The 25,811-nt window shown below is 44.0% G+C and overlaps 1 protein-coding gene across 1 annotated transcript in view; it reads left to right on the forward strand.

Moving 5' to 3' along the window:
* The window catches only part of CNKSR3 (CNKSR family member 3), a 93,539-nt gene extending 74,661 nt beyond the window's left edge, over positions 1 to 18,878 (forward strand). Inside the window, exons 8-13 of the mRNA XM_034765361.1 lie at positions 1,745 to 1,813; positions 2,591 to 2,737; positions 11,119 to 11,243; positions 14,641 to 14,849; positions 15,313 to 15,402; positions 17,323 to 18,878. Coding sequence (XP_034621252.1) covers positions 1,745 to 1,813; positions 2,591 to 2,737; positions 11,119 to 11,243; positions 14,641 to 14,849; positions 15,313 to 15,402; positions 17,323 to 17,621 — 939 coding nt within the window. The 3' untranslated portion in view covers positions 17,622 to 18,878. The remainder of the gene's footprint in view (positions 1 to 1,744; positions 1,814 to 2,590; positions 2,738 to 11,118; positions 11,244 to 14,640; positions 14,850 to 15,312; positions 15,403 to 17,322) is intronic.
* The last annotated feature ends 6,933 nt before the right edge of the window (positions 18,879 to 25,811 follow it).

Here is a 25,811-nt window from a genome sequence, read left to right on the forward strand (position 1 = left end):
GCAGCTTTCATTTAGTAAGCAGTGAGGGGAAAATGAAATGGCCTCAGCTGCACTCGTTACTTTTCTATCATATATCTTCAGTATTTGAGACTTAAGGCTTTTAGTGAACACACTAAATGAAACCAAGTTATTGTGTTTAGATTCAGTTATAATAAATGGCAACATAAATAACTAACAGTGTCCATGTTGTTTCTTAATAGGATATGTTTAATCTTTTATTATCCACTTCAAAGCTGTTTTCTCTTCTAAAACCTTTTATTCAGTGTAGTTTGTGTAGACATGTTGTTTTTAAATCAAATTTAAAATAACAGAGTTAAAAACTCTTTGCAATGCAGCCAATTATTCCATGCCTGTAGAACCAAACAATTTGTGATGCTCTTTTTAGCGCGTTCCTGGGTTTTCTTAGCACTTACTAATTGCCACTTTTTCTTTACTTAGCTATCATCAATAGCAACATAAACCTAACAGCAGATCAGATAGTTAACACAGACTCTCGTTTGTGTGTGTGTGTGTGTGTGTGTGTGTGTGTGTGTGTGTTGGGGGCGGGGGAATGTTCTAGGTGTGAGGCTAGGATAAGGAATTGGCACAAATGGGTGTATATTAACTAGAGCTTGGTGTTTTCCTGTCTCGTGAAAAATTTAGAGGTTTCAAATGTGTTCCTGATCCACATTGGGACCAAACTGAGATCTTTTTCAAGGATTTTCTCAAAAAGAGAGACCGTGCTTGCGTGCTGCTCCTTGAATAGCTCATTGGTTAGGGTACTCACTTGGAATATGGGACACACAAATTCAAGTCCCTGCTCTGCCTGATTTGGACCAGACACTTGAATGTCAGTCTCCCACATCCCAGCTGAGTGCCCTAACCCATGGACTGTTCTGGAGTCTGGGGGGTGCGGAGGGGGAATGTCTCAATTGCTCCTGTTAAAGCTGAGTATTTATTTATACAAAGCTGAACAGATCCAACAGGAGAGATTGAGATCTCAAAACAGCCGGTGGTTAGGGCACTCTGCTGAGATGTGGGAGACTGATGTTCAAGTGTCTGGCCCGAATCAGGCAGAGCAGGGAATTGAAGTTCTGATTTAGGCCAGGAATTACATCCTAGACCTGAGAAACTGTTCCCGATGACAGTTCTGTCAAAACTGATACTTTCCTGCAAAAAAAATACTATTTTGATTAATTGATATTTTCTAATGAAAAACCATTTTGTCAGAAAATTCCTTCCACCTCCAATATTCACCCCAGAAAAGCACTATTTTGGTAATTTTTTCCTTTATACACACTCACACAAATGGATGACGTACAAATAATTCCACTGTAACTTGACTTCTCCTGACCCTCTGATATATATGGATTTTATGGATCTCAACTATCCTATTTTCCTTCTCTCCTTCTCGCAAGAGAAGCAATACTGCTATGATCCTTGAAAAGACTCCCAAGTGTAGTCCATGCTGCAATGGGGCTAGCACTATGCTTGGTAGGGTTTGCAGGATGAGGACCTGTGAGTTACTTGATGACAGAACTTGTTATAATATCTATGGGCCATTGTTTGTCACTTAACCACGTGGGTACTGGGGACATAATACACACTTGACAGTTCTGTGGATAAATATAGTTATATATACAGACATTATCTGCTGCTGCTTTAAATATTCCTTTCACAACCTTGGCATAGAAGAGCTGGGTGGGGGAGGTTAGAAAAAGGGAAAGCCTATTGAAACACATGTCTCTTATTTACTTCTCTGTAGTCCCCTGCTGATAGATCTCAAAAGATTCATGCTGGTGATGAGGTGATCCAGGTTAATCGTCAGACTGTAGTAAGTAATCAAAAGCCCTATCAACCTTTTCCTAAGCCTTGGTTGTTATGCAAGACTTTTCCCTCCAACTGGGTAACAAGCTTTGTTGTATTTAGGGTTTTTTTGAGTGTCCTTATTGCAATGTGTGTAAAAATGGTTTGACTTTAATGTAGAAGTCATTTCTGAAAACACTTGAAAGGTTTGATTTTTATCACACATTGTTTTTCAATAAATCCTTGCAATATTTTTGGATAAAATGATATCTTATTTAGGGCCTATGTTTAAAGTGAAATGTTGCATTTGTGTATGTTTAAAAAGTTGGTATTTTTTAATTAATAAGAAATTCTTTTTGGCAAATATCTTTTAGCCCCTCGGAAAGTTGAGGGATTCTCCCTCTCCCCCCTCATTGTAGTTCCCTGTCCCATGAACAGTCACGTTTGCATTTAACTTCACACACAAGAGCAGACCCATAGAACTCAATGGCATTAAAGATTAGGTATTTATATTGTAATAATGACTGCATATGTGTTCGAAGTTGAGCAAATGCATTAGCCCATGCTGGACTGGAGCCTGACCTATCACAAATGGACGTGCACTTGAAATAATTGTGGTACATATTTGAGAGACCTCCTAAAGAAAAAAGTTAGCGTTTCAAGTTTTGTACCCTTTTCGGCTGCTTCAGTGGGTTTCTTCTATTTTGTGTGTGTTCGTTTGTGGTGTTTGAGAGAAACAGTCTGACCTGGTTATATTCCATTCATTTTGAATGCATGTAAAGAGGTACTTTTTATTCTTTTTAAGGTGGGATGGCAACTAAAAAACCTTGTAGGAAAGTTGCGAGAGAATCCTTCCGGAGTTAAACTGCTACTTAAGAAACGTCCTACAGGCTCTTTTAATTTTACTCCAGCCCCACTGAAGAACCTACGCTGGAAACCACCACTTGTACAGGTGATACAATGACGGAAGAATTGTGTTTATACGTTAATGGTTGGATATGAATTACTTAAAATCCTCCCCCCCCCCCCAAGATAATTTATTCATTAATATCTGACATGGTCAGCCAGTATGACCATATATCTATGGAGTTTTGGAGGTGTTCATTGTGAAATGGCTGTCCCTTTTGGATCAAAGTTAAAATGAGAAGGGGTCCTTTTTAGCCAAATAATCTCATCTAACATTCCAAAACAATAAAAGTATTTAACATTGGCTTTCATAATCCAAATTATCAAGGCACTGATTTTAGAAAAAAAAACATTTGAGGCTGAAAGGCTGATAATCTGCACTGATGAATTTTGTAAGTAAACAATAAATACTGAGATTGGTTTGGAAAACTGATAAGAGATTATTTTTGCTGAATAAACTAATGCTATCCAATGTATACTTCCTTTTTAGTCTGCAGAAGGAAAAATAGTTCAAGCTCTGAAAAAAAAGGGAGTGAGCTTCTTGTTTGTTTTGCATATGTGTTCAAATGACGTATGTAAGCATGATTTGGATGTTGAGAAAGCCAGAGGAGGGGTAATGAGTGGGGGAGGAACAGGGGGTTAATAACTTCAAAGACTAGTTTTGGAGGACAGCATGTTATAGCAGAAAGCAAATTGTTTAACAGCTACAGGAAGAGACAATTAATTACATTCTCATCTAATAAATTACCTATGACTACAGGTACCATTTTTTCCTTTGTTCCAGCCTCTGTTCTGGCACAAGATCCCTATAGCTATGGGGGTAGTTGTTTCTCAGCAAAGTGTATAGATGGCTATCTGGAGTGCTTGAGGGGTGTGTGTATGTGCATGCATGTTCCAGAAAGCTGTAATTCTCATTCAAAAGTAGCAGGGAATTCAGATTATCAGGTTACACCTGTGTGCTTTGAGCAGCATTATTTTACATGGTTTATAATGTGTACACTATTTATAGTACAGGGTCATTTAAAATGTGACCATCCAAAGATCTGGGTGCATATACAAAAAAAAAACAAATCTATCCAATATACAAACTCTGCCCTAGTGTCCAAAACTAACCCCCCGCCCCTACACACACCATGTTCTCTCTAGCACACCTTCCATTTCAGGCACTTGAGGGATATGGTGACAGGTTATAAGAAGAACCAGATAGTCTCCCGCCTCGTTCTCCCTCTCCCCTGCAAGAGAGAGAAAATTATTTGAAGCTTTCCCCTGAAGGACATCAAATCCAGGGTCTGGCAGACCACAGGGAGAGAAGTTTACTTCAAAGCTTAGGAGATTCTGAGACTGTCTGGCCCCTTCTGCAGCCTGTCTTGTTAAACCAGGGCCTGTTAGCTTGAGTGTGTCAGCTGATCACAGTTGTTCAAGTAGATGAGGATGTTTATTCCATTTAGGTGTCTGTGTCCAGCACGCTGGAGCTGGACACTTTTGCTTAGAAGTACACGTACAGGGGTGGTGGTCATGCCTCGTGGCTGTGGCCCCTCCCCTGTTATATGAGGTGCCGCTGCCCTGACCCTTCCCCCCCCCCCCCCAGTTCCTTCTCACTGCCATTGGATGGAGTCAGAGCTCTGTGTGGTTTTAGACTCTCAACCTCGCATTAAATCTTAGCCTAGTTAGTTGGTTAATTGCTAGATTGTGTCCCTGGTGAAGCCCTTACCAAGGTTTGAACACTGTCCTTTGTGTGTCTCGGTGAGACTCACCTCAAAGAGCATTGTGCAATCTGTAGAAGTGGACTCGGGTGGTGTGAGACCGTCACATCAAGCAGCACTTCCTCGAACAGGTCATGTAGCCTGTTCTGGTACTGAGGTCCTCCTTGGGCTGAAGATCATCCTTGTGCGTGGAGAGTGCTGCCACCTCTGGTTCCAGGGCAGGCGCCCCTCCAAAGAGGCAGAGGAGCCATTCTCCGTTGTCTGTGCCAACGAAGAGATCTCATAAGTCCATCTGGGATAGCTCTAGGTCGAGGGACGACTCCTATGCCTCCACCAGGAAAAGAGTGCTCTGGCCCAGCACCACTTCTGGCATGCGGGATGGCATGGGTACCTCTGACCCTTCTCTGGTACCAAGTGGGAAGAGCAGAAACCCTGTACCATCTGGTCTGGTTCCGGCCTCTGGGGGTCCATTGAGTCCAGTACTGACGAGGGAGTGCCAGTACCCACGGTGTCCATTTCGTCGGCATACCAGGCAGCCGCAGACCTACTCTGCCTTTTGGTCCAGGACTTTCCCAGGGCTGCATCACCTACATCCCCGCTGATGGAGTGAGCCATTGAATCCTTGTGTATGTCAGCACCACATCCAGATGCTCCCCTTCCCATGATGGCGATAGAGTCGGTGCTGGAACTAGGGATGCTGCCTCTGGCTCGAAGATTTCCATCATATAAAGGGTTTACAGTTTGGTTCACTGGCTCTCAGCGCCTCCATTATAAAAATTGTTCCAGCACCTGAATCAGAATCCGTACGGGGGACGTGGGCACTGGGACCATCTTCGGCCCTGCTACATTCAACGTTGCAGATGGCGGCTCTCACCACCCTCGACGTCAATGCACTTGGATGCTCCGGTACCAGTGTTTGCACCGGGACCAACACTGCCTGTGGCACCAACATGCTCAGCCTTCATCGGGGGCATGAATTCCTGTCTTGTTCTGGATGACAGATGAATCGGACTGCCTGTTGGCTCCCTTGGGATCACTCCTCCCATGTCTCCGAGATCTTGAGGCTTTTCTGATACTGAGGTAGCTTCGTCATCTTCTTGCTCTGCATCACGTGATGAGCTCTGAGGGCCGCCAGTGGACCAATATGACTCCCAGGGTTGGCATATGCCCAGGCTGGGAAGAATTTCCCAGGCCTTGCTCCTACTGGCCACCAATATCATATATCTATATAAAGAACAGTGACCTCCTTGGACTCAGTGGGATGCTCCTCATTTTAAGTGATCCCATTCCTTGTCCTGTTCAAAGCCGAAGTCATCTGCCAGGTCAACAGTAGTGACTGCGGATCAGCCGCAAGCCTAGGCATTGGCAGTCTTCCTTCCAGTAGAACCTCCAGAGTCCTCCCTCCTGGGTATGCCTTCCTGGGAGTAAGAGCAGGTTTGTCACTCAGCCGAGACCCATATCATCATTGCTGGACTATGCTGTGCTGCTTGGTTTTGGAGGACTTTAATGCGCACCGGGACCTTTTATGCTGTGTAGCCTCATCCCTTGATCTCCAGGAGAATTCACACAAACTAGTAGATATTCTACAGCCCAACTTCCCTGTGAGAGTGGCCCTCCCGATTAATGATGCACTCCTCGAGCCAGCGAGACACCTCTGGAGTACACCCGCCTTGGTACCACTGGTGGCTTAGTATATGGAAAAGCGCTATTTTGTTCCCATGCAGGATTTGAGGGGTTCTATTTCCGCCTGACCCTGAATTCCCTGATCGTAATGGCAGTAAATGACAGGGTCTGGCAGGGTAGGTTTAAGTCTATACCCAATGACAGAGACTCTGAGCAGTTGGATCTTCTGGGTAGGAAGATCTTATATAGAGGGATGATGAGGTATAGGATTGCTAATCAACAAGCTTTGCTGTCCAAGACTGATTTCCTCAATTGATCAGCCATGTTTAAATTCAAAGACCAGTTCCCAATGTCTTGCATGAGGAGGTTCATGCGTTTGTTGTGGAAGGCCGCTTGGTGGCCAAAATGTGAAAGACAGACTGCAAAGACATTATGGACACCTGGGTCATGGCCTCGGCAGTAACTATGAGGTGGGCTTCCTGGTTCCAGAACTCTGGGATTGCTTTGGAAGTCCAGCAAACCATCGAGGACTTGCTTTTTGACAGTCGAGGCTTGTTTTGTTCTTGGATAAGACAATGACACTTTGCACTCCTTTAAGGTTTCCAGGGCTACCCTGAGGTCCTTGGGAGTTTACATGCTGTTTGCACAAAGACGCCACTATAGGGTGCAGCAGCAGCAACATTATTGCCTGCAGCAATCTTTTTTGCAATCTTTCCCTCTGAAACAGTGGGACTAGAAAGAGGGATAGATCCTACAAGAGAAAGCAGTTGGGCTCAGGCTTTGGACAGTCCACATGCCCTCCCTCGTTGCTTGCTAAGCACCTGTTTTGACTCCTTAGTCCAGAGCAATGGTCCAGTCATTACTCTGCCCTCTCTTGGGACTCAGTTACCTCCGACAGCAGGGTCTTATCTAATCGATCTAAGATACGCAACTTCAGCTACGCTGTTCGCGTAGCTGAAGTCAAAGTATCTTAGTTTGACTTATCTGGCCATCCTCACAGCGGCAAGTCGACCGCCGCGGCTCCCCCGTCAACTCCGCTTACTCCTCCTGCCGAGGTGGAGTACGGGTGTCGATTCAGGGATCAATTTATCGCGTCTAGACGAGATGCAATAAATTGATCCCCGATAGATCGATTACTACTTGCCGATCTGGCGAATAGTGTAGACGTGGCCCTAGACACTGATAGATCGGGCTACACAATCCTGTTCCTTTCCCTGCTCTCTTCTCACCCCCAACCCCATCATCCCTCTTCAGGGACCCCTCTCACAAGACACTGCTCATCACGCTGGTCAGCTCTCTGACATTAGGAGCAGTAGAGGAAGTTCTGCAGGAACACTGGGCCACAGCTTTTTCTCCCGGTATTTCCTGATACTGAAACCGAAGGGCAGGATGAGACTCATTTTCAATCTTTGCGGCCTCAACAAATTCATCAAGTACATGAGATTCCGTATGGCTATTCTATTGACTATCCTCCCAGTGCTGTCTCAAAACAACTGGTATGCTGCTCTATCTTCAGGATGCTTATGTTCCTGTGGCAATTCTGCCGAGCCACAGGAGGTTTCTCTGTTTTGTGGTAGGAGAATGTTACTTTCAGTATATGGTTCTCCCATTCGTTGTCTCTTCTGCCCCTTGAGTCTTCACCAAATGCATGGTGGTGGTCATGGCATATCTCAGGAGAAAGGGAATCTACAACTTCCTGTATCTCTGACTGGTTACTGACAGGTGGCTTCAGAGAGGAGGTTCTAGCCCACATAAACACCACATAGTGTTTGCTCGACCATCTGGGACTCATTTTAAACACCACAAAGTCAACCTTGGCTTCTACTCAAAAAATCAAATTCATTGGGGCCTTGTTATATTTTTGAGGTCAAAGGCGTTCCTGCCAGCTGACTGCTTCCAGGCATTTCAACGGCTCTGACTCAGTCTGCAATCTCAGTTCTCCATGATAGTCTGCATGTGTCTGAGCCTGTTGGGTCATGTGTCTGCTTGCACGCGAGTGGTCCAGTTTGTCAGGCTGTGCCTTCGCCCTCTTCAGATGTGGCTCAGGACAGTTTACTGCCCTGCTCTGCATACTCTGGATAGGTTGGTTCGCCGTCTTTCAGTAGTCCTAGATTCCTTGTGCTGGTGGGACTCCCTGCACAATGTGTGCCAAGGAGTCTCCTTCGCTCAGCCATTGCTAACCAAGTCAGTGGTTCCCTTCTGGATTGGGGGAGGGAGGGGCAGACATCTGGACTCATTGAGGGTGCTGGGTCTGTGGTCAGGACAGGAAGCCTCACTCCATAACAATGTGTTGGAACTTTTGGGCCGTCTACAATACATGTCGTGCCTTCCAGGACACATCAGATACTCAGTGGTTCACTTACTCACCAACAATACCATCGTGATGTAATATGTGAACAAACAAGGGGGAAGTGCATTCCATGTTACTCTTCCTCTAGGGATCAACTTGTGACCATTTTGTATTGAAGAAAACATCACTATGGTCCACTTGTTGGGAGTGCAAAATTGTCTCATGGACCACCTCAGCAGGGTTTTTTCCCTGAGCCATGAGTGGTCTCTGAAGGAGTGTGTCTTCCAGGTTGTCTTTGCAACATGGGGCATCCCCGCGATCGACCTGTTTGTGAGAAGGGAAAACAGAAAGTTCTACTATTCTACTCTTGACTGGGCCTCAGTACAGGCTCTCTCTCAAATACCGTCCACTGCAGCTGGTGGACAACTCTTCTGTATGTCTTTACACTGATTTTGGTCATTCCTCTGGTCCACCCTCAAGTTTAAGGCGGATTGAGCCAAGCTCATCCTCATTGCTCCAGCACAGCTGAGACAGTGCTGGTTCTCAGATCTCCTTGCTCCGTTAATTCAACTTCCCAAACCCTTTGTCTCCATCCTGACCTTGTCACTCAACCACAGCCAGACCCTGCATCCAGTGATCAGCTCCTTGCATATTATGCCCTGGCTGCAGCATGGCTGAATGAAGAGGAAGAGCAGTGTTCAGAGGCTGTCCAACAAGCCTACTCAAAAGTAGGAGGAAGTCCTCCACTAGGATGGCCTACTTAGTGAAACGGAAGAGGTTCTTGGTGTGGTCCTTGGCCCATGGGATCCAGCCAACAAGTGCTTCCATCCAGGACATCTTAGAGTACCCGTTACATCTTCAGAAATCATCCCATGTGCTCAGTTCACTGAGAGTGCATTTGGCAGCAATATCAGTGTTTCATCTTCCTATTCAAGGGAAGTTTTTTTCTAATGCCATAGTGATGAGATTTCTGAAGGGGTTTCTCCACTTGCATCCTCTGGTCCAAGAGCCAATTCCCTTGTTGGACCTAAACATGGTTCTGTTGGCTCTGATGGGCTCTCCATTTGAGCCCCTTGCATCCTGCCCACTTCCCTTCCTGTCTCAGAAAACTGTGTTCCTGTTAGCCTTCACTTCGGCAAGAAGGATATGTAAGTTGCAGACCCTAATGGGTGAGTTGCCTTACACTCAGTTCTCGAAGGGCCCGGTGACTCTGTGACCACACCCAAAGCTTTTTATCCAAGGTGGTCTCTTTCATCTGACTCAGCTGATTGTATTTACCTGCGTTTTCCCTAAACTGCACTCTTCCCTGGAAGAACAGCGCCTCCATACTCTGGAGGTCAGGTGATGTGTAGCCTTTAATCTAGACAGGACTAAGCCATTTCATGTCATATGCGCACCGCATGAAGGGGCAAGTAGTCTCTCTGCACAGACCATCTCTAGGTGGATAATATCCTGTATCAAGACTGTCTATGAGATGGCATCGGCTATGCTTCGCCAGCAGATCCGGGCTCTCTCCATGAGAGCGCAAGTGACATCGATAGCATTCCTCAGTGACATTTTCTAGACTAGACACTTGCAGGGCAGCCTAGTGGTCACTCATAGGTATGTTTACAGACCATTATGTTATTATCACGTCTTCCAGAGCGGATGCATACCTCAGAAGGGCAGTCCTGTGATCCCTATTTCAGTAGACTTCAAGCCCCGCCTCCAGATTGGGGTACTACTTGTGAGCTGCTTATGTAGATTACAGGTTGGCATCTACTTGAAGAAGAAGAAACGGTTACTTACTGTAACTGTTTTTTCATGATGCAGATGTGTATTCCACGACCTGCCCTCTGTCCAATCTGCGTCGGAGTCTCCTCATGGGCTTTTGGTATGAAGGAACCGAGCGGGGTTGGGGCGGTGCTGCCTCATATAACCAGGTTGGGGCCACAGTCACGAAGCTCAAGTGCCACCCCTCTATGGGTACTGCTAGGCAAGAGTGTCTGGCTCCAGCATGCTGGGTGCGCACACCCCTACATGGAATATATGTCTGCATCACATCTCAGAAACAGTTACAGTAAGTAACCTTTTCTTGCTGTGGTATCACAAAGAGGGAGAGGTGGTCTCTGTGGTAATCAGAAGCCAAACCATTTGTTGGCTCTCTAGGTCAATCTGAAACTTCACAGAGAAATCAACTGGTGCAGCTTTTATATTTATCCCTTTGGGAAATAACACTTGAAAAATCAGCAATTGCTTGGTGCAGTAGCAACTTCCAAATGGGTTTCAAGGTGTAGCTTTATGTAAACTGGGTACTATTGATCTAACCACAAGGTGACAAAATCATGGATAGTTATGGAAAGGTCTTCATTTGAAAGTAAAGGATACAAGCAAAGATTAAAACACTCCTGTAATCTCTGCTGCACTAGGAGGTTGTGAAACTGAGTAAGAAGTGGCAGGGCAAACCTTCCAAATAATGGAATATATTTGCCCCACGTTTTTCTTCCTCTACCCTAACAACGTTACCTACATTGTCTGATATCTTGCTCTCATCCATGCCCCTTAGACATGGGGTAAATTGTTCAACCATGCCAATGGGTTGAATGAAATATTTCTTCAGCGTACTGAAGACATCCATCACAGTCCCTACATCAGCAATAACTTCTATAATCTCATATACACATTGAATAGTCTGTTTCAACAGTGAATTCCACAGTGGGTAAAATATGGTAACTCTGATAATAAGATTGGCTTCTTCTGGTGGGTGGTAGGAGATGCTGGAGAAGATAATTTCTAAAATATCTTACAGGTATTTTATTGCTTTAATTTCAGACCAGTCCTCCTCCAACTACAACTCAGTCACCAGAAAGCACCATTGATACATCAATGAAGAAAGAGAAGCCAGCCATCCTGGACCTCTATATACCTCCACCACCAGCAGTTCCGTATTCTCCTCGGTATGCAGATACGCATGCACTATTGAACAAAAAGCTCCTTTTTATCAGACTTCTCTGTGCTGGCTTGGCTGCAAAACTCTGTGCAAATTATCTTGAGGAAATTGCAGATCTTGCAGATTTTCTCTGGGCTTAGTAAAGGTATAAGCCACTAAGAGTATAACAGTACTTCTTATTGTTGGAGAAAACAGTTGTGTACAGTTTTAGAAAATCATTGTGTGCTACATAGAGCAGAGTTGCCCAAAAAACATTAACGGATGCTGTTATAGCATGTGAAAAACCACTGAGTAGCAAAAATAGCCATACTTAATCCTTTTCATGACATACTTTTTTCCAATGTTCTGTTCTTATCAGCTTCAGTAACTACTTGGAAGAATTTTATGATTGAAAACAACCGGTTTAAATTTGTTAGCCATGAAGAACCCTAAAACTCAGGAGTACTCTAGGCAGAGTGAAAGAGTCAGTTGGCAGGCTGTATTTTTGTCTTTGGGGATCTAAATCCATAATAAAATTCAGACTTAGTCACATATGAGAGAAAGAGAGATCAGGTGGTTGAGATCGTGCTAGCTTTAGGCTGTTCCCAAATCATTGGTGATCTGACCTACCTAGTCTCCTGTGGTAATATTCCTGAGAAGCTACTGGGTGCTCAGCATGAAACATAAACATAAATAAATAAGTATTTAGCAGCTTAACTGAGATGCTCAGATTTTTAAAACATTGGTCTTCAGTTCTAAAATTTGTCAGACTAGATATGCTTTGACTAGTGTTTTTAAACAGTTTTTACTATGAGGCTCTGTAGTGCTTTTAAAGGGACCAGAATAGCAAATCTAAGCTCAACTGCCTGCACCTTGAATGAGTGTTTGTAGGGATAGTGTTGGAGTTAGGGGATGGGGGTTTATAAAACTTGGACACCCCTCCTGGAGGGGGCAGGGAAAGGCAATAGATAATTGTGTGTTGGTTTTGTTCCCTTAAGGAATTAAACATGGGAAGCTTTTGGCAGCTGGAAGGAGGAGAGAGGGTGCCCACTTCCTTTTGTATTTTGTATGCCTTTGTCATTTCTCCTCTCCCACCCTTAGAGTGAAGAGAACCATGGGCATTTGCCTAGCCTGACTCAATTGCCTCTTGCATATGGTGGTGACATAGCTGAGCTCTCTGTAGGCTACACACTCGCTTCAGTTCTGAGAGACTCTGTCTCTGAATCCCCGTAGATATGACTGTACATGTGGCTCTTGGGCCTCATGGAGGTCTGGATAGGCCTGGAATTATATGAATGAGGGTTGGGGGCCCTAAGGTGCATATGTACTCAGAGCCTGCTGTCAGTTTCATGGCTCAGCTGGTTGGCAGCTCCTTCAGATGGTTATATAATAGTGGTGTAAAAAGTGGGTCAGATCACAGCTGTGGGGTGGTGGGTTTTTTATTTTTTTTTATTTTTTTTAGAATTAAACAGGTGCTTCTGGTTTTCATGAACATATGGTCACTCTAGGAAGGGAAGTTCATGCAGAAACCACCCTAGAACATGTAAAAATCTAATTGGAATATATATATATATATATATTTTTATAATTAAAAACCCCAAGAGAATCATACTTTGGTAGGTGGGCAGGGAAGGTGATATATTAGCCAATGGGAGCATCATTTGTAATGATTGAAATGCCAAACCTCGCAAATTGGGATACACACCCAAAACTGAAAAAAAACTTAACATCGTTATTTTAACCTGCACTTTTCCCTTCAAAGAATTTTAATGTGTTCACAAGAGAACCACAGTATCCAAAGTACTTCATCTGCTCTGTATGTTTGACCACTAGAGGATGAGGGCCCTGCTGTCTTCATGATAAAATTTCCAGTTCTTGTCCCTAAAGTTTTGTCTGTAGGTGTTTATAAGGAAACCACTACGTTTTACATGTGTTAAACTACTAGCTCATCACTGAATTTTTTTTGGAGGGAGTAACTTTTTCTTTCCTTCTTGATAAATATGTTTAATGAAGTCTTCCCTCTCTAAATATGCTGCATTTTCTGCAAGTTCTCGGCATTTTATTTGCACAGCAGTTAGTTGAAAGAAGCATGATTATCAGCTAGAACAGGGATCGTCAACCTATGGCACGCGTGCCGATTTTTAATGGCACGCTGCTGCCTGCTGGGGTCCCGCTCAGCCCGCTGCCGAACCCCAGCTGAGGGCTGAGCCGGACCCCGGCAGGCAGCAGCGTGCCATTAAAAATCCTGCCTGCCCCAGCCTGCTCTTCTCCGCCCCCCTCCTACCGCTCTCTCTGGCGGGGGCAGGGGGCAGAAGCAAGCTTGGTCCTGCCGGCTGCTGCTGTACGGCAGGCTCCGCCGGCAGCCAAGCTTCCTCTTCCCCCAGCGTGCTGCGTCGAGCCCCGCCTCCTCTTCCTCCCTGCCACCTATGGCCCTTGCGAGGGAGGGGAGAAGAGAAGCCCCAGCGCCCTTACTGCTCAGACGGGTAAAGAGGCGGAGAAGAGGCGGGGGAAGGAGGGTAGGAGCGGGGTGTATCCCTCCAGCCCCCTGCCGTGAGCCGCTCAGGGGGCTAGGAGCACCCCCCTGATCCCAGCCCTCTGCCCTGACCCCTGCATCCCAGCCCCCCTGCATCCTCCCCACAACCCCATCCCTGACTCCTGCACCCTCCACACATACCCAACCCCCTCACACCCCATGCCTCCTGCACCCCCTCACACACCCCCAGCCCTCTCCCTGACCCCTGCACCCCCTTGCACCCAGCTCCCTCCATCCCCCCCATGACCCCATCCCTGACTCCTGCACTCCCCACACATACCCAGCCTCCCCACACCCTTTGCCCTGACTCTTGCACCCCCCACATCCCCACCCCCCACCATGAGCACCAGGTTGGCAGCGGGCTGAGCGGGGCCAGCGGCTGGGACCCCAACTGGCAAGGGACCGGCAGCCAGAATCCCAGACCGGCAGCTGGCTGAGCATGGCCGGCAGCCAGGACCTTGGCTGGCAGGAGCCAGCGGATGGAACCCCAGACCAGCAGCTCGGCCCGCTGCTGGTCTGGGGTCCCGGCCCCGCTCAGCCCGCTGCCGGCCTAGGTAAACGGAACCCCAGGCTGGCAGTGGGCTGAGCAGGCCGGCGGCTTAAGATCAGCATTTTAATTTAATTTTAAATGAAGCTTCTTAAACATTTTGAAAACCTTGTTTACTTTACATACAACAGTAGTTTAGTTATATTATATATAGAGAGAGATCTTCTAAAAAACATTAAAATGTATTACCGGCACGCGAAACCTTAAATTAAAGTGAATAAATGAAGACTTGGCACACCACTTCTGAAAGGTTGCCGACCCCTGAGCTAGAATAATCATTCTGGACTCATGACTGCAGTACTAAAATACCTTTCACGTTGCTAATTGACGCAAATGTCCTTTCAGGGATGAGAAGGAGAGTCTCGTTTATGGAGGAGGTTATAAACCTAAGCAGCCATTACCTGGCTCCAAGGGTGCAGAGTCTCCTAATTCTTTCCTCGATCAGGAAAGCCGAAGGCGAAGGTTTACCATTGCTGATTCTGATCAGTTGCCTGGGTATTCCATGGAAGCAAATATACTGCCAACAAAGATGAGGGAAAAAACACAGTCTTATGGTGAGTTCATGTCTCTTTTATTGTTGCTATTCAGGATTTAAATGCTTCAGAGAGTGTGGATTTTTTTATGTGTGAGAGAACTTCTGGCTGAATTTTAAAGATAATCTGAGGAAAACATAAACAACAAAATTCTAAGTTTGAAACCACTTATTCATTTCACTAAAATTAAACTCTGTTGTTCATTACTTTAATGACTGGCATCAAAGCCCCACTGAATGAGATCAGATTTTGGTTTCCCATTTGTGCATTGGTTGTAATTTTTGGTGGTCATTTTAGTAGAGTTGGAGATAAGCATTTTGTGTGGCTGTCAGATCTCCTCATAATGCTTCCTTGTTTTATAAGCAAAGTGTCTTGAAATAATTTGTGTTCCCACAATACTGTTATGAGATAAATAGAGATGAGATAATGTTCTCCTAAACTTAATGTTACATTCCTCTTATAACCTTCTCCATGTTGCCCTTAGGAAAACCTCGCCCTCTGTCGATGCCTGCAGATGGGAGCTGGCTGGGAGCTGCAGATCCTTTCTTGAGGCCCCGAGCACCAGGGAGAAAAGGCAAGACTATTAAAACAAACAAAAACGTCCTTCTATTAGGGGATTAATTGGATAGAAAAAAGTCTTAAATTTAGGAATAAAGGATTATTGTTTGCAGATCAGATGTTCAGCACTGATATCACTGTTTTATGCTTTAATAAGTATTAATAGCACAAGGCAGTGGTTGGACAACTCAGGCTTACTTTGCATTGAGACCAAAACCTTTGTTCTGTCTTGCAGTTGACTTAAGCATTTGAGGTGGGTTGGACTGATTAGGGCAGATCTGTACTTGTGTTTGTTTCTGCTTTCTACTAACAGCTGTTCTATTTCACACATACCCTTCCCGTCCCTCCCACATCTGTCCTGTGAATGTTGAGGGCTAAGCTGTTTCTTGTTGGAGCTTTTCTGTTTGTTCAATCTGAAATAGGGGCTGGTTTTGAAGCAAGCTAGAAGCAGAACTTTCCAGGAATTATCCCCACTACAACTGCTGCTAGTGTCCAACACTAGAAGCTTGAAGCTCTTAGAAAGTGGTTGGGATGAGAGGGATGACTTAGCCAAGTGCAGGGAGAGGAAACCAGGTGAAAGAAAAGGGAGCGAAAACCAGGAGTGCTATAGACAATGCTTATCTGACGAGAGACAGTGCACCATTGTCAGACAGGCAAGAAGCACTTCCTCCGGAAATGCCAATTCAAGCCTCAGCAACTGTCAAGGTAAGAAATCCAAAACAAAGTTGGGTCATCAGGACTCTTCTAAAATTTTGGACCGAGGCTTTTTGTTGCTAATGGGACATGGTCCCATTTGAACAATTTTTTTAAAATGAAGCCAGGAGAAAATCCAATTAATTTTTTTTTTTTTTAACATGTACTCATGCTGGCAAACTGATTAGCGATTAAGCATTAGGGCTTGACCTGCTTGGCACTTTGGGGTCAATTAGGAGGTGATGGATTCTTAAAGCAGCATGCACAGAATGGCAGAGAAACTTAGTATGATGATGTTGGATACTAGCTGTGTTAATTTATCATGATTCCTATTGTTTCTCCAAAGTTCAGGTACTATAGTGACGGACCGGGGTTATATAAGAACCTGTGCAGAATAGGAAAGCAGACAGGATGACTATTGTTACCTGTTCTTGAAGTCAATTACAGAAATCTATGTGCATTTCCAAGAAAGGTCATTGCAATATAAAGAAGCTCATTTGAGGTTTGCAAAATGCTGAAACTGACTAATTAGCCAATCCAACAGAATGATCAGCAGGTGGCAGGGCTGCTTTTTGTTTCGATTTTAGGAGGTTTTTAAATGTACCTGAACTGTTAGTACAATATAACTGTGCAATCAGAAATAAAGAGCTTAAATTTATATCTTCAAAATATTTGATTTCCAGTGTCCAAACAGAATATTGTGGCTTTAAGAGGGTTATAGCAAGTCAGGAGTAGGTACATGTTCAATTTGTCATTCAACAGTATGAAAACAATGTTATTTCATTCACCTAACATGCATCATCATGGTACTAACTCGTGTGAAATGTTGCTTTACAGCAGGTTTGCCCTGTTTGAGTCTTCCACTTAACCTTCAAACGCTGTTCCGTGCTTATCAATTTTATTTTGTTTTGGGTATTGAATAACCTTGCCATCTTGCCAAAAATACCTCTTATTGGCTAAGTGTGCACAGATAGGAGAGCTGGCATCCAACCACCTGCCCTAGGTTCTGCCACTGACTTCATGGTCTAAGCATGGGAAAGTCACTTGAAACCTCTATAGACCTCAATTTACCCATTTGTAAAATAGAAATAATATTTATCCACCTCATAAGCACACTTTGTGCCTTGATTGATGTTTGTATCGTGCCTTGAGATCCTCTCAATAGTTATAAAAAAGCAAGATTGTTACTTAATGAATTTTAGAGGCAAAAACGACATGATTTCCACCTTGTGTTTTACTGCAGGTGAAGATGTCCTCTGCAGGTATTTCAGTAATGAGAGGATACCCCCAATCATTGAAGAAAGTTCCTCCTCGCAGCAACATTTTGCAAGGCCAGTGGCTGACAGGCAGTTAGTGAGGGGCGCAGACTACATCAGAGGTAGCAGGTGCTTTGTGAACACGGATCTTCATAACAGTGCAACTATACCTTTCCAGGAGGAAGGAGCTAAAAAACTCTCTGTTACATCACCCACAAAATCTTCCTCCACAGAGCCCTCGCTACTGGTCAGTTGGATCACAAGACTTAAACTGTTGACTCACTGATTGTTTAATAGAATGTGTTCTCATCTTCTGTTACCAAGTGCCTTTGTTCCTCAGTCAGACTTCTTGCTTTTCAGCTACAGTATTACATAGTGACTGGTGTGTTGATCTATTCCTGGAGAGTTGTACCCATCTCCCCTTTTTTGGCTCTAATATACTGGAACAGACAGGATTGGATAATGTGAGATGGAAGTGGGATAAAGGTCTAGTTTCTTTTTCCTGCCCCAAAGTTGAGGGAATTCATTCCTCTGGAAACAAGTAAGGCTTCAGTGAATCAGAGGTCATATCTGGTCTGAAATCTGTATGACCTGTGCAGAAGCAATCGATGCATTACAATGAGGTCCAGTGGCACTTCATTTGCTAAAATGCTCTGATGCACAACCTACTGGCTTGCCGAATATGTAGGGCTCAGTGAAAATCCAGAGCTGTTCTGACCACAAAGGCAAGAGGGGAAACATCTATTTTGTATAATAATGTGGTGTTGTGGCAAGTACTGCTGCACCTTTAACTTTGTAAGGAATAAAGGTAGCTTCTTCTCTCTGATAACCAGAGAACTGTGTTAAGAATATATTAAACCTGGTTTATAATCCAGTTATTGAGATCTCAGTACAAGCAAACTAGTGTTCTCTGACTTGCTGCAGGGCTCATCCATAAAGATGTGGATTGCTACAACATGCCAAGAAAGAGCATCTATAGAGGTGGTAAAAGAAATGTATTTTTTTCTTTCATTGTTTAAGAATGATTTGCTGTTAACCAAAGTATCCATATAAAAACAAACCCTGTTGGTTTTATGGAACCTCTACAGTGGTTCAGTTTTTGAACTGATAGATATGTGTTTTCAGAAAGAAAAATATGCTGGGATACGTTACAGTAGTAAGACACCTGGCTATTTTTAAATGTAGCTCCAGTTTTTCACCTTTAAAAGTCTCAAGTAGCAGCTGGTATTGGGGGAGGGGGAAAAAGCTTGTAAAATTATGGTTATTAAAGAATCATTGTTTAAAACTGAATGTACAAGAGGTTGTTAGTATGCAAAAAAGTGTTTAATTTAAGTGTTAAATATAGCTGTATATTTTTTTTACTCTTAACCATATGTAGTTTGTACATTCCTATCTACAGCACTGTGCACTAATTAACCAGTGCCAAAAAACAAATACTGTTATGTTCTCCATTAAATCAACTGCCAAATGCTGCATTGGGTGATCTTGCAGTAATGACAGAGCCTCCTGTGTTCCATCTACATTAAAGAAAGGAAAAACAGTTTAACAGTTTTTAGTGTCTGTCTGTACTATGAATTTTAGCATGTTGGGGTATTGCCCTGACTATGTTATGACATAGCATGGTTTTGCCTATGTAGGTGTGACCAAGCTGATGTTACAAAAATGTTATGGAACTCTGTTATGGCCCCGTAGAGACCAGGTGGTTAAATTCAGCTCTCTGGTAAGTTAGTGCAACTCTGACTTCAATGGTGATTTATACTAGGGTGGAATTTGTCCCTAGAGCTGTAACACCATTCTTTAACACAGTTATAACACAGTTTGGTCCCATCTTCATAAGCATGACCATACCACGTTATAATGGAGAGTAGTGCAGTAGTACCCTCACTTTCAACATGACAGAACTGGTAGTGCAGACAAGGCCAGACTCACTTGTAGTTCCGTTGAGTTCCACCTGTGTGGATGGGGCGGAGCTGAGTGCAGAAACTTCTCTGTATAAATAGATCTAGGCAACCAACACTGTGTGTTAGAAGCCACTTACAACGTAGTCCAGCCCTGTGCACACAGGCTAGGCTGGCTGCTGTTGCACTATTGTCCAATTCAACAACTGCTGTTAAATTCAGTGTAATTCATAGTAGACAAAGTTCTGCTTGCCTTTGATATCCTATGTTTGAGAGGCTTAAAGGTGTCTGTAGAAGCACACATTTGTGAACAGGGCTGTACATGTGTTCAGATGGGTGGAATCGGAGATGTGTACTGCTTTTTGTTGTTGCAGGGTTGCCTCCAGAGAACACTTTGTCCCTTCTGGGTCTAGTAATGGTGGCTCACCCAGTCTGATTCTCTGGAAGCGCACTCGGTCTAACAAGAATAATGAGGAAAGCTTGCTCTAATTTAGTCAAAGTAGTTTAAAACTTCAGTAGTCATTACCTTAATCTACACTGGTTTTTAAATTGTGTTTGAGAATGGTTCTTAACCCTAGTTTGGATCTTAGGTTTAGTTTACTCTGTTCCAGCGTTTGTACTGATCTGATTGGCCAGTTATCATCCCTATATTTTGAACACTGTTATAACAGTTTGGTCACTTCCACACCCGTCAGACAAACCATATTAGAAATCTAAAAATCTGTTTCCTAGCTATTCCCTCTCCCTCCTCTCTGCCTTTTCTTTAAAATTAGGCTGCAAAGCAAAACTAAACTTTCGATCTTGCCCTTTAGTGTGTATAAAACATAGCTTCAGACTTTTTAATAAAAACAAATGATATTGCAAGGCTCTTACTTAGAATCATAGAATATCAGGGTTGGAAGGGACCTCAGGAGATCATCTAGTCCAACCCCCTGCTCAAAGCAGGACCAATTCCCAACTAAATCATCCCAGCCAGGGCTTTGTCAAGTCGGGCCTTAAAAACCTCCAAGGAAGGAGACTTCTTTCTCTTTGTTGGAGGAACCCAAGAGTGATGTCACACACAGCTGTAGCAGCATTGCTCATTTCCCCCAATGAGAGGTGCTGTGACACTGATACTAGGGGACAGATTTTTAAAGCTATTCAGGTGTCTACAGATGCAGCTAGGCACCTAATAGGTTTTTGCAAGTGCTTAGGTGCCTAATTCCCATTGATTTCAATTTTAACCTCCCTTTGATTTCAATGGGAGTTTAGTACCTAGGCACTTCAGAAAATCCCACTAGCCCCTATCTGCATATGTTGGCACCTAACTACCTTAAAATATGGCCCTTGGTCTTAAATTTTTTTCATAAACATCATGAAATGTAAGGCCAGAAGAGGCCATTAGATCATCTAATCTGACCTCCATATTATCACAGGCCATTGTGTGTATGTCTACACTACAATTAAAAACCGGTGGCTGGCTTGTGCCAGCTGACTGAAGCTTATGGGTCTCCGGCTAAGGGGCTGTTAATTGCAGCATAGACGTTTGGGCTTGGGCTGGAGCCTGGGCTCTAGGACCTTGCAAGGTGGGAGGGTCCCAGAGCTTGGGCTGCAGCCTGAGGCCAAATGTCTACACAGCAATTAAACAGCCCCTTAGCCCGAGCCCTGAATCAGCTGGCATGGGCCAGCTGTGAGTGTGTAATTGCAGTGTAGACATACCCTAAACTTCACCCAGATGCCCCTTTGTTGACTCCAGTGATATTAGATCAAAGCATTTCAGTCCTCAGGAGAGGCAGAGGACAAGTGGGACTGAGGTGCCACTAATGGCAGAAGCCTCTGCAACAGCAGAGAAATGAGATTAGGTGGGGTATAACCAGACAATCCTAGCAGAACCCATGCTGCAGAGGAAGGTGAAAAAACCCACCCCAGCGGAACCGCCTGAGAGGATTCTCTGAAATGTCTCTGAGCACTGGTCTTGAACATCATTGAAGGGTGAAGGATACAGGCACATTTATTTTTGCTTTACAGTTCACCTTGGAGAAATCTCTGGCTTCTTTCAAAGTCATGTCATCAATTACTGTGATTTTGGAGGGCAAGTTGATATTTTTTGTACTTTGGCAATTCCTGATTTTTGGCTGGGTTGGAAACTACTGTGAGACGTCGTCTCGCCTTGTATTGCTGCTTCCATTGGAACCCAATATACTAAGAGAGCCTGATCTCGCAAGATTTCTGGCCTAAAGTACATAACAGGTCCCCACACACTGGAGGCTTGTCCATCACTAATAATTTAGTTGGCCATTGTAGACACTGTGTGCCCCTCCGCCCAAACCCACCCCCAACAAAATTTCAAATGTCAAATAATGTACATAGCACACAACAGATGCAATCAAAACAGCAGTGCAAGGAAGCTCGAAAACATTTAAACCAGAGGTAGTCAATTATTTTTTGGTCAAGGTATAGTCAAGGTTCACACTCCAGAGAAAATAATTTAAAAGACCAACAATAATGAAAATAAGTAAATAAAAAGAGTTGAGGGTTTGTTCAAAAGTGTCTGGCAGTCCAGGTTTGGCCCGCGGCTTGCCTTTGATCACCCCTGATCTAAGCTGTGGCAGAGACTGACACTTTTAATAGCTAAAATCGTGGTCCTACTAAAGACTGAATTTATGACATATTACAACAATCTGTAACCCACTAACCCCCCTTTTTCTGTCCTATGACCACAGGGGTGTTAATGGACCACTTCACCTTGAATGATCCCTTTAAAATGTGCTAACTACTTATGCTGAACTATTTGTTCAACCTTGTATTTAGCTGTGACACTTTTGGTATGGTGTACCCACAGACTTACATCGGTATAACATCCCTTAGGGGTGTGAAAAATCCACATCCCTGAGCACCGTAGTTATACTCACCTAACCCCCGGTGTAGACAGTGCTATGTCAAAGGGAGGGCTTCTCTCATTGACATAGCTACTCCCTCTCTGGGAGGTGGATTAACTAGGCTGACATAAGAGCTCTCTCCTGTTGGCATAGGAACATCTTCATTAAAGCACTACAATGGTGCAGCAGCGCCAATACAGGGTTTTAAGTGTAGACCTGTCCTTAATACCTTTCACAGACCTGAGGATGAGCTCTGTGTAGCTTGAAAGCTTGTCTCTCACCAACAGAAGTGGTCCAATAAAGATATTTCCTCACCTACCTTGTACCTTTTAATAGCACTGAGGCTGCACAAGGGGGGAAAGAATGAATGCAATAAAAAAACCCAGTTCTGCAAGAAACTGAGTTGGAGGAAGCTGCCTCTGCCAATTCCACCACAAAGAAAACTGCTTTTCTGAGAGCAAGTCTGCAATACCTTCTTCCTAAACATAACTGCCGTGAAATAATAGATCACCCCATATCAGGTCTGCCAAGGTTAACGAGCACCAACAGGCATACACTGGTAGCAGAGCACGATGGACTGGCTCCAGATGCTGCAAAAGGCACATGCTTATCAACCATGCTTTAATGTGTGTTTGAGCAAGCTGCCTGAGCTTGCCCCTCTCATGGGGAATAAGTCTCTTAGCCCCAGGCTTTGCTTACTTTGTTTCAGCGCAGATTGCAAGCTCTTTTTGTAGTATTGCTTTCTTTGTGAAGCTGGCATTTTGCAGGCCTGATAGGTGACTTTATTTAAAAAAAATAATAAAAAAAAAAATACTGGATTGCCAAATAGGGAGGCTACACCACCTTTCTTTCCATGGGAGCATGTGGGGAGTTTTCCTTTGAGGTAGGGCTGGCAGAGGATGCTGGAGAAGGAAAGAGACACGAACATCTTACCAGCCCAGTGGTTTCAGTTTGTAGGCATAAACTGCCCAGCACAGAGGTACCTAAAACGCAGCCCTGCTTTTGGTTTTATCTATCTTAGAGCAGCCTAAACCTACTGCTGTTCTCTGACATCCTACACTGACTCTTTGTTTTCATTGCTGGTAAATCCAATTAATAAGGAACGTAGCATATCAAAGAAGCTAGAAATATCACCAAATATAATGGTTGTGTATGTTTATATATTTGATAATGTATGTAAATTAGACAACAGTCAGGTTCCTGGCAGTCTGCCACCCTGGCCCTCTTTAGTGCACCTGGCCTACCCTTTTGCAAGTGTGTTCCCCTCCTGAGGACCCAATCTTAATTTGCTGCACCAGAACACTGTTAACAATTAAAGCAATCATTGAAAGTTTCTGATCCAATGAGAACATTTAAATTATTGGTGTATATCATTAAACTGTTTCTGGGAGCTGGGGTTCTGCAGTGCAGTGTGTTACTGCACAGACTTTTTACCTCCGGAGACCTGGGTTAAAGGTGCAAGTGACTTCTCCTAGAGCTATTTGCCCCTCTACGGCATGGGGAAAAGGCTGAATAGGGAGAGCAAGGGGAACAATGCTTCAAACTGGGTTGGGTTACCAAAGAGGCAACAACCTTCCCATCATGGTGGTGGGCAGGGTGAGGGAGAGGAGGCTAGTAAAACCCTGGAAAGGGGTGTAGCTATTAAAACATCTTCAGTCCAAGAATCTAGAGGAAAATCCCAGGCCCAATCTCTGAATGCCTGCCTTTTTTTTTTTTTTTTTTTTTTTTTTTTTGCTCTGATTAAGGCTCTTCCATCTCTTGGGCAGCATGGCCAGGTGTTTGCTTCCCATGGTAGCTGTGCTCTTGCTTCCTTGGGGAAGGGCAGGGGAAGCAGCTGGCCAGGAGTTTGTGCAAGGAACATGGCTCCATACCTAGGAAAGCATGCCATGTTGCCCCATGGTCATATCTCAGTTCTGTGAGCCCATGCTCTATGTGGAGAGGCTGCAGTTGGTGCTCTGAGAGCATTCTATTTGTATCCTGGCCCATGATTCATGTGCAAGTGATCTCCCTCACACCAAGGCAGAGAGCATTTAGCCCTTAATATCTTGTTATACCTAAAAAATGGCCATACAGCTGGAACCTTGTACTGAAGGAGGACTGGAATGGCAGAGGGGGTGGTTCGGGCTATAATTGGGGGGGGGGGGGTAAGGCCTTGTCAGAGCTGTGAAGGGGAAATGTACACCCTGGTGTCCTGTATTATTGACACTGGTAGAGCAGTGTACCAGGGGCCTTAGTGTAAATGACAATCAAGCCCTACATCTTTTTCAAGCCAATATCAAGTCTCTCACTTTTCATGAGCATTAAATGAATGTCAAATCGAAAAACCAACTCCTGGGGAAGTGCACAGAATAAAAAGAGCAGGAACTTGAAGATAGCATAGTGTATCATCATTGCCCCAAGCAAGGTATATCTGGTAGCTACTTCCCTGTCTGATATTCCTTTACTGGCAATGGGAAATTAAAGAATAGATAAGATAAAAGTCTTACTTGAACAGCTCTCTACCTCCACCCCAAGCTTTGGTATTAATTAGCTGATGTTTAGCAGATAGCAAGACGATACAGAACAAGTGCAACTACTGGTTTAGCTAGAAGGATTTAAAATAAAGAAAAGAACCTGCAGCAATGAAGGCCAGATTATGGCAGAGTCTGGATTGTTTATTCTGTACCATAACTGCCTTTGTTAAAAGTCTAACCCTTTTTGACATTGTTTGTAACATGGAAAAGTATTAAAAATGTGACTTAAACAAAACATTCCTGTCCCTTCTTAGTTCTCAGCTGGAGAAGGGAGCCTCATGTCTGGTATGTACATGTGTCTGTGACTAATGTTTTTCTCTTAGTCTTCCATTACCTCTGACACCACCCACCTTATTCAAATAGCTGTTTCTGACTCAGAAAGGGAAACTTCTGAATGTTTTTGTTTCTCATGGGTTTAGTGCCCACATGCTGCAAGCTTAAGTATATTTCTTGACCTACATTTGTGTCATACGGCCTGGGAGGTGCTGTGCAAATGTTAATGGCCATTGACAGCAACAAATATTGTGGGTGCTCTGCAGCTTTTGGGATCCAGACAAAACTTGGGAAACATACAAGTTCAAGCTTGCCTGTTAGTACAGACTTGGCTGCCATGGGTTTGACTGTTGGTAGGTAGGCTGTGTGTACGCTAGTGAGTAATACCTAGACTAATTTTACTAGAGAATACAGCAACAGTTGACCTTTGTGTATGCAATAATACTAAATTTACAGGAAGCTGGTAGTATTTATTAGCCTGCTGTGGTACAACAATGCAGAATCACTGCATCTGTTTGCAATATCATTCTGGGGGGTGGAACATCACATTTTGATGAAACAACATTAGACAAATCAGTTACCATTCCACAAAAAAGGTTGGTGTACTGAATTTTTAGTTTGTGTGTGTGTGTGTGTGTTCATTGTACATTGAAGTTGCAGGAGTGTTTACATCAAAAATAGTGGAGGGGGATAGCCAGGCCAATAGAAGCCTGCAGAGTTGAAGTGAAATAAATGAACTGGTAGAATGAGGACAGTCTGTAACAATATATTCAGGACAACTATAAAGCAATTTTGGTTTTCTAGTATAAGGGATGACTAAATTTATAAGTGTTCTGGACAACTGCTGTTTGGAAATGGGCTGCCCAACAGTGACATGCATACAGGGTAAATTTTGTGTGTGTGGTTTCTTTAAACCAAAGACGAAAGGAAATTA

The sequence above is a fragment of the Trachemys scripta genome, chromosome 3, assembly GCF_013100865.1.
Source record: "Trachemys scripta elegans isolate TJP31775 chromosome 3, CAS_Tse_1.0, whole genome shotgun sequence".
Classification (NCBI taxonomy): domain Eukaryota; kingdom Metazoa; phylum Chordata; order Testudines; family Emydidae; genus Trachemys; species Trachemys scripta.